The sequence below is a fragment of the Colossoma macropomum genome, unplaced genomic scaffold (genome assembly GCF_904425465.1).
Source record: "Colossoma macropomum unplaced genomic scaffold, Colossoma_macropomum, whole genome shotgun sequence".
Classification (NCBI taxonomy): Eukaryota; Metazoa; Chordata; class Actinopteri; order Characiformes; family Serrasalmidae; genus Colossoma; species Colossoma macropomum.
The window spans coordinates 15,572,730-15,588,750 of NW_023494799.1; the positions used below are offsets into that span (position 1 = coordinate 15,572,730).

The following is a 16,021-nucleotide window of genomic DNA, read 5'->3' on the forward strand; positions in this document are numbered from 1 at the left end:
TGCCAACTCGCAGCTCTGCAGGCTGACGCGCGTCCTGCGCTCCTATTGGCTGGCGGTAAGAGGGCGGAAGCCTCTATTGGTCAGGTGAGCAGGTGACTCGATAACGCGGCCACGAGAGCTGTGATGGGTCGTCTGATTCAGTCTACTAAACCGATTCCCTCCAAGTGTCCGATTCAATGAATCGATCATTATATTCAACGATTCATTGATACATAGATTCACAGGTCAAGCCATATGTATGTCCTCTGCGCACAATGACATGAAGTTCAGTCCAGTATGTCTGATGTTACTTACTCTCACTAATGTAGTCAGAATGAACAAAGCACAAACACTAGCAGAAAGAGGAAGCTATTTACATTTTCACAGCCAGAAAATTCAAACATGGTTGTTCTTAATACGTAAGCTATAATATGGCTTTTTACCTGTGACTGTAAGAGGTTGAATTTACTACATTTTATTACAGGTCAGACGGCCACACTAAGGCCTAACGTGTAAGTGTTAGAAAAGGTTTGATTCATTTGGACTTGCGAATCAATTCGAGCGGTGTGAAAAGAACCGATTTGATTCAAAAGAAAGATTCATTCACGACACCGCTACACGTGAGTGATTTGCATGTAGGCTAACATGATGTGGTGTTCGCGTTTGCTGGCCATATTTTAGCCACTAAAGATGAATTAATCTCTGGCAAAAGGTAAACTGTAACTGATTTCAGCGACTTGGGAAACACGTAGAGCTCATTCTGTGCCCACATACACATAAGAACACACTGATCAAACCCAACCAACAACAAACTGGGGTCATGACGTGTACAATTTTAGTTATTGCAAAATCATAAGGAAAATTAAAAAAAAAAAAACTTCAAAAGTATTAATGAGCAGTAATGTGTGAACGAACACTTATGTATTCAATTATTTTCTGGATTTTTAATTTAGTGAAATGTTAATTTTTTAGTACATTTGGTCATATTATGACTTTGACATTACAAAGAACTGTGCAGATGAGTTGCAAAAAAATACACTATTGACACATAATATAACAATACAGGTCCATTGAACATTTCCTAACCATCCATAATCAGGCCTGAATGCTCCTCATACCCCCTGTATTATACAATACAATGTAGAAAAGTCCAACAGGTGTTAATACATTTTTATAGGCATTGTACTTCACATGCAATTTTGGATTACAGGATTGACAGGTGTCACCAACACAGGTTAGCCTAATCACACATTCTCTAAATCATTGTCATTCACTATCAACTTCTGATAATGAAACGATTAAAGTTCATTTAATAATAACTCTTAAAAGAAGTTTCGCCACGAAGGAATACGGTGTGTTTCTTGGCCTACTACCATCCACGTGTGGGTTTCCAAGTGCCTACAATCTTCCCTTTGGAATGTACATAGTAGACTGGATGCATCGCAGCTGTAGCACAAGCCTGGAAAACACAAGAATGTATCAGCATGTATTACCGGCAGGTTTCTTACTGCTTTTAGTCCTGATTGAGTTGAACTCAAAGTTTGGTAAAACACAAACAAAGGTGTTCATACTTCAGGTGATGCAATGTCTTTATTTCAGTATTACCACTGTACTATTTTTGTATTTCTTTTAAGTCTATACTCATGAGTTTCTCTTCTACATCCTCCGTACTGGGCAAGTCATCTAACCCCCTGCTTACAGGCATTTTCAGTCAGCTACCCAAATCTCCAGTATGCTTCAAGAGAACCACCATCACACACCTACTGCACAGCTAATAATAATCCCTTTAGTATTAACTCAAAAGCATTACCAGCACTATTGCAGGGCTTATGAATCTACTATAGTTTGCCTACCAGGCAAAACAGGTTAGATGATGCAGAATCCAGAGCCCTACAGCACATGACAATAAAACACCTACATCAAAACGCTATTGAAAACTACAGTAAAATCACCATAATACTCAAAACTGCAGTTATGTAAAATCATCTGGAACAGCCACAGGTAGCGAGGATCAGCAACAGCACTTCTGAAACATTTACTCTGAATGCTGCTACGCCACAGGGCTGCTGACTGAGCCCGGAACTGTAATCGCTTTTCACACATAACTACAAAGCAAACACTGGAAATAATCACATCAATTATATAATCCCTCACAATACTGAAATAGTATGGCAATTACACAGAACAACAAATCTTCTTATTCAAAAAAAATTACACAATTATCAATGTGGATCCAAAACGATAATTCAGCTTTAAACATGCTAAACAAAACAGAAGAACTTTTTTTGGTGGACATCAGAAAGAAAAAGCACATTTAAATTGATGGAGCTGACTGTCCTTGTGATAGTACAGCACCTCCCCTTTGCAGTCAATGGGGGGGTACCAGAACTTTAAACAACATGCAAGTTTGGTTCTTAACGTATAGAATAAGTCAATGCTATGTTAACAATTCTGCAGATAGAAAGGTGCTACAGATAACTGTGTGCTTTGCCTGCTCCATCTGTTCCATCCTTTCCATCATATGTTATCAATTAGAACTCCAAATACTCTTTGCATTGTGTTAAAATTTCACAATGAACATGAACAGACCAACAGAAATGGTCAAAAATTAATTGTTCTTTTAACATCCAATACAAGTTAAGAATGTTTTTCCTTCTCTTATACAGTGACTATTTTGGAGATATGAGGTTTTCTTCCGACAGCAATGATATGAGTACATTCTAATTGAAGCCGTATATATTGAGTGTTTGATTATGCTGGCTGGGCTCACATATTGCTAATATACACCAATCGGTCCCTCCTTTAAGTACACTTCCTTGTATCTACACTCATTGTCCATTTTATCAGTTCCACCTACCATACAAGTGCACTTTAAACTGTAGATCCTCTTTTTCTCTGCATAATTTGCCAACCCCCTTTTTACCCTGTTCTTCAATGGTCAGGACCACCACAGAGCAGTTATTATTTGGGTCATTCTCAGCACTGAAAGGACATTGACATGGTGGTGTGTTGCGCTTGTACAAGTGGATCAGACATAGCAGTGTTGCTGGAGTTTTAAACACCTCAGTGTCACTACTGGACTGAGAATAGTCCAACCAAAAATATCCAACCAACAGCGTCCTGTGACCACTGATGAAGGACTACAGCATGACCAACACAGACTGTGAAGCAACAGATGAGCTATCGTCTCTGACTTTACATCTACAAAGTGGACCAACAAGGCAGGTATGCCTAATAGAGTGGGCAGGAAGTAGGCAGAATTTAAAGATTCCAGCAGCACTGCTGTATCTGATCTTGTGCCAGTGCAACACACACTAACACACTGCCACCAAAGTCAGTGTCACTGCAGTGCTGAGAACGATCCACCAGCCAAACAATACCTGCTCTATGTGAGGGTCCTGACAATTGAAGGACAGGGTGAAAGAGGCTACAGTCTGTAACTGTAGAACCACAAAGTACACCTATATAGTAAATGGACTTGATACAATGGACAAAGAATGTAGATACAAGGAGGCGTACTTAATGAAATGGTCAGTTGGTGTATACACACAAACACAAACAGTGGTTACTCACATGGTGCGGCATAAGGGAGAGCATTGAGCCCAGAGGGAACTGACTAAAATCCAGCTTTCCAGAGACGGGCTCCACCCTGCCATGCTCCTGAGTCATGGACACCAGTCTACCAAAAACATAAAACACTTAATGTTTTCCAGCCTTTAGGGAGAATTACTCAGACTAAAATATCTGTCATTATTTTGCAATCACATACTTGTTGTATATACCGCCAGTCTACAACATGCTTAATATCCATAATGCTTTTAATTATCACCTCATATCTGCTCAGTAAAGAAGGTCTTCCTATGGTGTGTATCAGTCCTGCACAGTTTGTTTATTTTCCTGCGCAAGTACACTTTGTTCCGCTCAACAGTTAATTACCTGCTTTTTAAATCAGCCAGTGTTTTTCTCCAAAAGAAAATGTTGTTCACTTTTGTTCTTTGACTCATGGAACAAGGAGGCTGTGAAACAACTGTTGTAGTTTATTAACTACTATGGATTTTAGCCTATTTTAAATCATGAGCGTAGCAGAAATAAAATGTGGGTTAACCGTACATATAGAAAAATCACTTGAACATTACTGTTAAACTAATATTTATTTATGTTATTTATGTTGTTTGATCACCTTCCTTGACTGACTACAATATAAGAAAAAAAAAGTAAATTTGGGAAAATTTATTGATATATATGGTGTATATATGATATATATTTATTAAGTATTAAATGGGAATTCCACATGTTTCAATATTTATGCACAATTAAATCATTAAACATAAACAAAGTCATTAAATGCTGTTCTAGAGAAACTAGCCAAGTCCAAATTGTTGACAACAGGGGTAATAGAAAGCATCCAAAATGTTTAATGCCTCTAAAAGCTTCCACACAGAAAGCTATTGCATTTTGGCCTAAAGGGTTTTTTTTTAAAAATACAATCATGGTGGAAAGGTCCATACAGAGTGTTGTAAGGCAAAATAGTTCCCAAAGGACACCTTTTTCATGACCACTGGTTCCTATCACCACTACTGTAAAGAACTTTGAGCTGGTGTTTTTCTACAATGAACCATTTCACACCAAACCACTCAGAATGTTTACTCTCAACAACTAAATTATGCAAAAATTATGAAAAATTGTAGAATTTGTTTGCTTGTTTTAAAGCTCAGAGCTCTGAGCTGAAGCAGAGCCTCAAACTCAATTACATACACAGAGCCTGCTTTACAGAGTTTCAGCTGTGAGTTGGTATTGAAGTTTTTTGTTTTTGTTTTTGTTTTTTATTTTAAAAAACTAGAATGGGCTGTGTGTTTGAGTCACACTGGCTAAAAGAAAAGTGATAACTTTGTCACCGCTGCTACTCAATGGTTCTATTTTTCCTTCCTCTTCATCTTCTTTGCAGAAGTGTTTAATAAAAGAGGAGCAAAAGTTTCAGTGTGGTAAAAACTGCACCTTCTTTTTCTTCCTTGAAAATGAACTCAGCACGACACGAGCATGATGACTGAACATTCAATAAATAAAAAATTAAACGTTAAATAAAAAATAAAACAGCACTGGAGTTTCAGATCACAGATCAGAGTGCAAAACACTCATGCATACAAATAAAAACAATTTCATATTGATAATAATAATTGGTTCTAATTACTGGTAAGTGTTCCCAGCCCTACTCTTTCCTTGGTCATGAAAATGGTGTTGCCATCACAACCTTCAATGTGCCTGATTTCATAATCTGACTTCAATGCACCCAGTTTCATCATCTGACTTCAGAAAAAAAATCAAGGCTATCTGAAAGCATTATTTGTAGCAAGAAATTTTCTTGGAGCAAGAAAATCAATAAACTGTGCTGATCTCCAGAAATGCCCATCCCTGGAGTGCTATAGTCATACACCTTGTCTAAGCAATTAATTTTACAGGCACCATGTCAAACTGCCCACTACAGTTTTCTTTTTTTGAGAAGACAGTGGTCCTGTGTTCATTATCAAGATACTTAATTGTATTTCTTACTTAAGTTCCGGATGCCCCTCGATGACGGCATAACCTGTAGGTAAACGTCCTCCTCCATCATGGCTCAGGGCGGTCCATCCGCAGTCTACCAGTAGCTGGTTCCTGTGTGGGTAGTGACCTATAACCCTCGTCAGTACCCGTACGGCAACATCCTCAAGCCTGCAGGAGCCAATGAGTGACTGCTGCACATCTACATTTATACACACACAACAGATGTGCAGAGTAAAAAGAGGACTCAGAGCATCAAACATGAAACAAGTCTATTTCCAGGGCTATTTAATAAACAGTGTCACCTCTGTATGCTCAACTGAGGAAACAACACTACCTACCACTGACCGTAAAATATGTAGTTTCCAGGATGGACCTCACTTAACATAGCCATGTCTTGGGACTGGGTGGCTACATGAAGGGGTGGAGCCAATGCTCGATTTAGGACCTTTTACTCCAACAGCTTTCAGTCTGCATCATATAATAAGAGATTGAGTGCAGAGATTGCAGGCATGGCACTAAAATCAGGTATTACATAGCCAGTACTGCATTTTTGTGAAGATAATGATTTTAATGAAGGGAGTGATTGACATGTAAATTAGTACAAACAAATGGCTGAGCTTTGGCACAACAAAGCCAGAACAATTTGCCATTCAAAGCAGCAAATGACATGGACAGCGTACTTCTCCACAAACTGTAATGTGACTGTTGTAGTTTCTTGGGCAACAGCCTTGATTTGCTCCTCCCCCTTACAGCCATAGGAGTTTCCACAGTGGGCATAGATTCCTGTAAGCTCTACCCCCTTTGTCTCAGAGATTTCCTGGGCCAACTGCAGGGCAGCAGGCTCAGAGTGAGGAACACCCGCTGAAAAAAATGCAAATCACATGCCTTATTCTAGTATCTTAACTCCTCAACCTCGAACCTGAGTGTACAGTGCATTGGGAAATTATGAATTCAAAAGTTATTCATAAATAACTTTTCTTACTACATTATTACTTAAAACCTTACTACTTACTAATTTCTAGGACAGTAATTATTACATTCAAACAACGTTCTGTAAATACATAATACACATGAAGGCACCTACTCTAATGCAGATCTCACCTCTACCGTTGTTACAGTCCAGTTTCATCCACACATGCCATGCTTTGCCCTGCTTCAGTGGTCTCCTCTTGAGTTCCTGTAGGGCAAGGCTATTGTCCACCAGCACATGGAACAAAGAGAGCTTCTCTGACAACTCTGCACAGCGCTCCACTTTGTCGAAAGGCAGTGGGTATGCGTAAAGAATGTCATCATAACCGTGGTCAGCAAAGAAAGATGCCTCGGCCAGAGTGGACACCACAATGCAGCGACGAGAGCCCCCAGTCATGATGTCGGCACATTCACTGCGGTCAACACAGGGAAAATAGAAAATTATGCACGTTGCAATCCAAGCGCAACTGACCATTTAGACATGGAATTTTTTAGGGATGTGCCAAAAAGGGAATGTGGCCTGATGCAGATACGTGATATTTTTCGTGTACATACCTGCCGATGCTGATATACAAGCATTTATTAAATAAGCATTTATAAAATTAGGACTACATCTACTACCTGGGTTAGCGTTACAGAGAAATGAAGGCGTTCTATGACAGTAGCCCAGCATCACCTAAACACTCTGCTTTCTGGAGGCAGAGATGGGCAGTATGACTGTACGTTATTGTTATCATGATAAATGTTATGACCATGATAAACGATATGCATTTCTAAGCATAACATAGATATTTTCAGTACTTAAATTTACACTGATTAACTAATGTTTCTTTACAAAGAGATCACAATTAGGCATATTTCATTGTTTTTTTGTGCAGTAAAGCATGCGTAATTTTATTCAAAGTCTTTGATAGCTTAATGAGTCACTACTACTGCATGTTAAATTTCATGATGTGCTGTGAAAAACGTCTTTAAAGGTGCCACAGAATGAATTAAACTTAGTAATGTAAATTGTTCTCTGATGTGTACTTAGAAGGTATGTGACTTGGTCAGGGTGACAAAAGCCCAGATGCAGTTTTACACGTCCATTTACAACCCTGGGATTTGGCCCTAGAATGAAACAGGCCGTTTTCCCTTTTTGGTGGGCTGATGAATAATATGATGAGCTCTGCTCTGATTTGCTGGTTTACAGTGAGGCACCATGATGGCTCACACAAAAGCAACATGTCGAAATAGAGACAGGCAGGGAAATAAAATGAACCTCTGTGTAAATAAGCTCCTCATACTGTTTAGTTAGCTATGCTAGCTACTTGGAGCTTGCTAGTAGCTAAGATTATCAATACAAGCTAATGTTATTTGCTTTCAGTCTCGACAACAAAGTAAATTAAAGCTGTTAGCTCACTATGAAACTTTCAATTTGCGATAATCTGGCCTCAACTGTCAAAAAGTGGATAAAATCACACATCATGGCTACTTACAGGCTGCTGTTGGGGTTGTGATGCTAATAAAGTTGGAACTGCCCCTCCCCTCTGTCTCTTCAGTGTCAAATGCTGAGCAAAGCCTGCTCGATTTTGTTCAAGGTTTGAGAAATTGTCTGGAAAATGTGCAGCGCAAACTAACAACTTTCAATTAAAGTAGTCAGGGAGTTTTTTTTAGACATGTGGGACCTGAAGTTGGCTTCTTATTTGCCAGCTTGTTTTGCACATTTTCCACCTTAAATGGTGCTGCAGCATCATTCTGTTGCCTGTACTAGCTGTAGTATTTAAGGTGGAACGGAACTTTCATTAAGAAGCTGGCGAACAGGAAGCCAACTTCAGCCTTGTTTAAAGATGAACATCAGCCATGCCCATTGACAGTTCAGTTCCTTGGAAAGGATATAAAAAGTGTTAACATCCCCTTCACAGCCTGGAATGGTACACTTCTGCACTGTCTGCTGCTCCATTGTCCTTGTTTTGTTCTTCACAATACCTGCTGGGCTAGAACGTGGGCTGGTTTATGGAATGTTTGGGGGTGTAAACATTAATGAGTCAAGACTGTTAACCTACATAACAGTCTAGGATTTTGGAATTGGCCTGTTTTACCGCCCCCTTCTGCATATGCGGGATTTCCAGTTGAAGGAGGAGAGAAAAGTGTTAGCTAGAGGCTAATGTCAGTTATGTACCAAACTCTTCTTGTTCAACTATGCCAATGTAAATACAGTTTTCCATTCTATGCCACCTTAAAGTCTCATAGTATACTGTTTTTTGCTTTATGCGGAGTATAACAAATGCGTCATCAAATATAGGTCAAATCTAAACATTTGTTTGATGCCAATAATTTATTTTAAGCAATTATTCGACAATAATGATATGATTACGATACTATCGCACTCACCACGGTAAAGTTAGTTTTATTATTGATATTCATCTTTCCGGCGCTAATAACATTTGATCGGACTACAGTAGTCAGCGAAGACTTACATATTCATGACAGTACGACCACAGAGAGAGATGCACACCTGTTCTTTCGCAGTTTGGGTGACATTTAACGTACCGCTATTTTGTGTTAATACCATAGAACTGAGACAAGTTTTTCAATCAGAAGAGAAAGCATGCACTTCTAGACCACGCCTACATCCATGCACACGCCTCTGTTTTCCTCCAAAGCGTTTCAGTGCATTTAAATACATATTTAATTGTTCAAGCTAACAATAGACACCGCCAGACAATAGAACGTCAATAGCTCCATAAACACTGTGTCCATACACATCTGATTAATTGTGTTATTTGCTCTAAATTATGGTTAGAAATACACACCACTTTAATTTAGAAAAAGGACTTTGAATACACCTGTAACTAAAATGTACTTGCCAATACTTGTCCTAACAGTCCTGAGCATGCCTTACCTGTAAAAACTGATATTACCTGTATACTGATATAGCTAGTTAGCTTGATGACGGAGGTTCAGTAATTGACAGACATTAGCAGTCTTGAAGGTTCAATAGATCCTTAACCATCTAAAATATTAGTTTTAAAAATGAGAGTGTAGAAAAGAAAATGCCTTAGTTAAGTGGATCAAATTGCAAATCAAAAGTTTTATAAATCCATCAAACACTAAGTGAGTCAGATGTAAGTTTTAAATCTTGTACATTTTTTTCATTTTGAATTTCGATAACATTTTAGACACAGAACATTTAAATCAGCAGTGTTTGGTGCAGATAAGTTTTAGTAATGACACACAAACTTTGAATTTCACTTGAGGATATAATGTAGCTAAAATACTGCTTAGATTCAAAATGCAGCATTCACTGCAATTAATGCAGCTGAAATGCTTTTGAAGGTTAAAATACAAATATTAATAAAAAGTAATGATTGCAGTACATTCAAAATTCAAAAGTTGTGTATGATTGCTGTAACTTACCTGCACCATACACAATTGTTTGTAGTGTTGGGTGTAATACAGCTGAAATGCTACTGAAATTCAAAATTGATAAAAGTTAAATCAATATATCCAAAATTTAAAGGCTGTGCATCATTGCTGACACCTCACTGCACCATACACAACTGTTTTTAATGTTGTAAATAATGCAGCTAAAATATTATTGAAATTCAAAATACATAAAAATGAATAAAAAGTAGTTAAAGCAATATATCCAAGATTTAAAGGCTGTGCATTATTGCTGGCACCTCACTGCACCATACACAGCTGTTTTTAATGTTGTAAATAATTCAGCTGAAATATTATTGAAATTCAAAATACATAAAAAATAATAAAAAGTAGTTTCAGCAATATATCAAAAATCCAAAGGCTGTGCATCATTGCTGACACCTCACTGCACCATACACAACTGTTTTTAATGTTGTAAATAATGCAGCTAAAATATTATTGAAATTCAAAATACATAGAAATTAATAAAAAGTAGTTACAGCAATATATCAAAATTCCAAAGGCTGTGCATCATTGCTGACACCTCACTACACCATACACAGCTGTTTTTAATGTTGTAAATAATGCAGCTGAAATATTATTGAAGTTCGAAATACATAAAAAATAATAAAAAGTAGTTAAAGCAATATATCCAAAATCCAAAAGGTGTGCATCATGGCTGACACTGCACTGCACCATACACAGTTATTTTTAGTGTTTTATGTAAGATGGCCAAAATATTATTGAAGTTCAAAATAAATAAAAATTAATATAAAGTTGTTTTTGCATTATATCAAAAATCCAAAGGCTGTGCATCATTGCTGTCACTGCACTGCACCATACACAGTAGTTTTAAGTGTTGTATGTAAGATGGGCAAAATAATATTGAAGTTCAAATTAAATTTTAAAAAATATAACGTATTTATTGCATTATATCCAAAATCCAAACAGTGTGTATGACTGCTGACACTTCACTGCACTGTACACAATTCTTTGTAGTGCTGTATGCAATGTTACTGGAATATAATTGAAATTCAAAATGTATAAAAAATTATTTAAATGAGATATTGCATTAGATCCAAAATCCAAAAAATGCTGCACCATACAGTTATTTCTTGGTGTTGTATGTAATGTGGCTGAAATATTATTGATGTTCAAAATAAATAAAAAATTATATAAAGCAGTTATATATAGTTATATATAAAAATTATTTAAATGAGATATTGCATTACATCCAAAATCCAAAACTTGTGTATGATTGCTGACATCTTGCTGAACCATATTCAAGGGTTTTAGTGATGTATGTAATGTAGTTGAAATGCTATTGAAATTCAAAATACATAAACATTAATATAAAGTATAAAGCTATTTCAGCTAAATTACCTACAACATTAAAAACAGCTGTATATGGTGCAGTGCAGTGTCAGCCATGATGCACAGCCTTTGAATTTTGGATATATTGCTTTAACTACTTTTTATTAATTGTTATGTATTTTGAGTTTCAATAATATTTCAGCTGCATTATTTACGACATTAAAAACAGTTGTGTATGGTGCAGTGAGGTGTCAGCAATGATGCACAGCATTTGGATTTTGGATATGTTGCTGTGACTACTTTTTATTAATTTTTATATATTTAGAATTTTAATAATATTTCAGCTGTATTACACCCGACACTACCAACAGTTGTGTATGGTGCAGCAAGTTACAGCAATCATACACAACTTTTGAATTTTGAATGTACTGCAATAATTACTTTATATTAATATTTGTATTTTAACATTCAAAAGCATTTCAGCTGTATTAATTGCAGTGAATGCTGCATTTTGAATCTAAGCAGTATTTTAAATGTTCATTGTCTAAAATGTCGAATTTGAAAATGGAAAAAATAACTTAAGTCTGACTCACTGAGTTTTTGATGGATTTATAAAACTTTTGATTTGCAATTTGATCCACTTAACTAAGGCATTTTCTTTTCTACGCTCTCATTTTTAAAACTAATATTTTAGATGGTTAAGGATCTATTGAACCTTCAAGACTGCTAATGTCTGTCGATTACTGAACCTCCATCATCAAGCTAACTAGCTATATCAGTATACAGGTAATATCAGTTTTTACAGGTAAGGCATGCTCAGGACTGTTAGGACAAGTATTGGCAAGTACATTTTAGTTACAGGTGTATTCAAAGTCCTTTCTCTAAATTAAAGTGGTGTGTATTTCTAACCATAATTTAGAGCAAATAACACAATTAATCAGACGTGTATGGACACAGTGTTTATGGAGCTATTGATGTTTAATTGTCTGGCGGTGTCTATTGTTAGCTTGAACAATTAAATATGTATTTAAATGCACTGAAACGCTTTGGAGGAAAACAGAGGCGTGTGCATGGATGTAGGTGTGGTCTAGAAGTGCATGCTTTCTCTTCTGATTGAAAAACGTGTCTCAGTTCTATGGTATTAACACAAAATAGCGGTACGTTAAATGTCACCCAAACTGCAAAAGAACAGGTGTGCATCTCTCTCTGTGGTCGTACTGTCATGAATATGTAAGTCTTCGCTGACTACTGTAGTCCGATCAAATGTTATTAGCGCCGGAAAGACGAATATCGAAAATAAAACTAACTTCACCGTGGTATCGCACTCCTCTACAATTTTCTGGAGAACTAGAAACTTTTTTCTGCAGAGGTAGCCTATCTGTATTCAAAGCAGATAAATAATTGTACCTCCAGGGTGGTCAATGACTGATCTGAGCTGTAATCTTACAGTGTTTTATGGGTTTTCATATGAGGCCTTAGCTGCACTCCGAGCTTCTGGAAGCGATCCAACATCTCACTTGCATTTCGCTTCACGGTATCGAGGTCAACAACAAAAGCCGGAGTACAAAGATCCTTAATGAACTCGACAGCAGTGCTGGCCATCCTGAAATACTGCAGAGAAAAACAGACTCAAAAAACACAAACAGCATTAGTGGCTAAACTTGGTTACAGTACTGTTACACTGATACACAAGACTTCATTTTATTATTTTGTCCAAGCTCAGTGCAGATTCCTACGTTAGGCTCTTTCTGGTATTTACGGAAGAACGGCCCACCGAACCGGGCTGTCAGGAAACATTTACAAACACGGTTAACTGCTCCAGTCGCCATTCACTATATCCTCCGTGCCTAGCTCACAATAAAATAACATTCAAGAAGACTTCGCCCAAAAAGCACTCACTTTTCCAACGCGGCGCCTTTTCCTGAACCTACCTGCTACAACCGCGCAAATGGAGGCGTTCCCAAAAAAGGGCCGCTGCTGATTGGCTTAATACAGCAGATGGAAAGAAGTAACATCCAATGAAATGTCTCAGACGCACAGCGGTCCCTCCTGAAGTTCCAACGGCTGAATCCCAAATCGTTCCGTAGTGGACGTGTAGTGTACTATTATGGTGAGAAGCTATCATTTCATGACCCGTGTGAAGCGCTGTATAGAGTGTACGGAGTCATTTGAGATGCAGCCAAGAGGTATCTGCTTGAGTGCTATTAATAAATAATGGAAATACTTAGCGTAAGTGCACACTTGGCTAAATAGTTAACGACCCAGCAGCATTTGGGGATATTGGACAGAGCCTGTGATTAGGTAATACACTTCTAGGGTAAAAGGCAACTTTTCCCGTGAAAAAAATGGAGATGAAAGAAGACTTTGACCTTTAACTGCGATAAAGCAATACGTAGAAAGAGAATGTGAAAATGGGAAAGCAAACTCTAGAGAGAAACGGATCATCAGTTGAAACGTGTGAATATTTCCACCTACACTCCATAACGTTTTCTCAAAACCAGCCGTATTGTTACAATGATATAGTTACTGTAGTAGGTTGCTTTGTGTGCTTTATTGTGTCCCTTAGTAATGAATAAAATGCTTAATAATTGGCTTTTGAATTTACATTGTACAGATATATAGGGGGGATAACAAAATAGGAGAAAGGCCATGTGGAATACTCATACTCTGGCCGTTTTACCAGACACACCTATCATATAGCTGTGCTGTGTAAGTATATGACTATTGACTGTAGCTCATCTGTGCTGCACAATGTGACAGCCTTCCCTTCTACTCCACTCATCAATACCACACCGCCACACCGCCACCATGTCAGTGTCACTGCTGTGCTAAGAATGGACCACCACCCAAATAATATCTTGTCAACGGTTGTCCTTTTCCATTGATGGATGGGGTAGAGGGGACTGATAGATTGTGCAGCAACAGGTGGGCTACAGTCAGCATCTGTAAACACCTATATAGTAGGTGTACTTGATAAAATGGCCAGTGAGTATTTTTATGTGGTTATTTCGTACACCCCTGTACTGCAGGACAAGAGGGATTTCTTTGCTAGGTCAATATGAATCAATTGTGCTTAGTCCACTCACCTTTCCAACCTTCAGAGACAGACTACCTATGATGCATTATGTATATGAATAATACAAATAACACTTAGAGGGAGACTCTTTTGGAAGAACTGACAGGAAGTAGTAGTTTATACACAGAAACACATTCAACTGGTGGACGTAAAACAGGGTGACGTCTTAAATTCTCAAAAAAGAACTGCAGTTGCCCTTCACATAACTGTGTGCAGCACATTCTCCTCACAGAAGAGTGCTGGAGAGAAGAATGAGAATGAGAGAACAGTTTTGGAGTAACATGGCACAAAGCAGCATGTTAAAGTAATGGAATTACTTTTTGATGGAAAGAAGTAGCATTAACTCTTATAATCAAACTGCATTTACTCACACACAAGAAATGAGAGGGACACGGACAAAAAACCTGCGCAGTGTTACTATCATTCTGGTTTTGTATGAGAGCATGTCTGGCTGAATCTCAAATGGTTCCTAACTCCCTGTACAGTGCGGTGCATAGGTCATGAAATCACGGCTTCGACACCCAATAGTGCACTTAATGCTAGACAGGATGTTGTGCAGATACGACTGAAGATAAATTACTTTTATTCAGACATTACTGTTTAAAGGCACAGTACATAGGAAACAGAAAGGAATTGGACACTTTGCCCAGCTTTGTTCATGCTACAGGTTAAGTACGCTGTCTTACACAAAGCAAAACCGCTGAGAAGCAGCCAACCGAGCAGAGAAGAGCGCAAAATACACACGTAATTACTGCTGAAAAATATGGCCGTTTTATTACAGCTCAACTACCCCTTTATACAGCCATAAATGCTTATATGTATGCGGTACAGATCGGGCAGTTCTGGTAAAAGTAATGTTCTCTAAGCATGTGTGACAGTGGAGAGGTGCGCATGCGCGGGGCAGGTCGGGCAGGGGGCGCAGATCCCCCATTGACAGTATATATAAAGTAGACCCAGTCATCCAGCTGTTTCCACTGGGGACCAGGTGAGGTCGATCCTAGAGGTCACTTCCTGATCTGCTTTTCGTGCGGTGGATAGCGGGAACATGTGAGACTGCGCAGGTGCCTTAATGTCGCAAATCTAAAGCATGTAGGGCAAATAAGCGAACTGTTTGTAGAAGCTGCCCAAAATTCTGTGAACGTGCTGAAGGGAGCATAAATCACCACAAACAGTACACTTTCACCATATAATGAATTTTAGTTACTACTTCCTCCACCATTAGTTGTTTGTGTAAAATGTCCTGTAGAATTAGAAAGCAGAGCAAGACAACGTCAGCACAGCGAAAACATACATAAAGGGGAATTCTTATTTACATTATTATTGTTTTACAGTCAATAATAATAATTATTGTTATTATTATTATTATTATTATTATTATTATATAGCAAACCTGTTTCCTGCTCTGTACTAGTGAGGAACTTCTACATTACAATCAAACATTACAACGCAGTCTTTGGAGTCACAGCTTTATCACATCATTTTCTGTACTATTGTGGATACACGTTTTTTTTTTTTAAGCTAAATCGTGATTGACATACCTGTGGATAAAATAACAGACAGTCCCCTCTCTGTAGAAGAGGACAGGACTATAAGGTAATCTAAAACCGCTCAGGTGTGCCTTTATTTTTTGGACTGAATGTTTCCTGAAATGAATGGACGTGAACGGAGAGCTGCTCTCAAATGGTCCTCTCGTGCATAAACACCTAATGCTTTGGAAGGCAAACGCTGGGGGCCTGGGAC

The 16,021-nt window shown here is 38.0% G+C and overlaps 1 protein-coding gene across 1 annotated transcript; it reads right to left on the minus strand.

Annotated features, from left to right (window-relative positions):
• Positions 1-901: 901 nt before the first annotated feature.
• On the minus strand, positions 902-13,130 carry zgc:162816 (uncharacterized protein LOC571260 homolog). Its single transcript, XM_036586475.1, is given in 9 exon segments — positions 902-1,438; positions 3,553-3,658; positions 5,527-5,716; positions 5,863-5,911; positions 5,913-5,985; positions 6,198-6,378; positions 6,619-6,899; positions 12,653-12,816; positions 12,942-13,130. Coding segments are annotated over 9 exon segments (1,227 nt in total). The 5' UTR covers positions 13,035-13,130; the 3' UTR covers positions 902-1,348.
• Between the last annotated feature and the right edge of the window lie 2,891 nt (positions 13,131-16,021).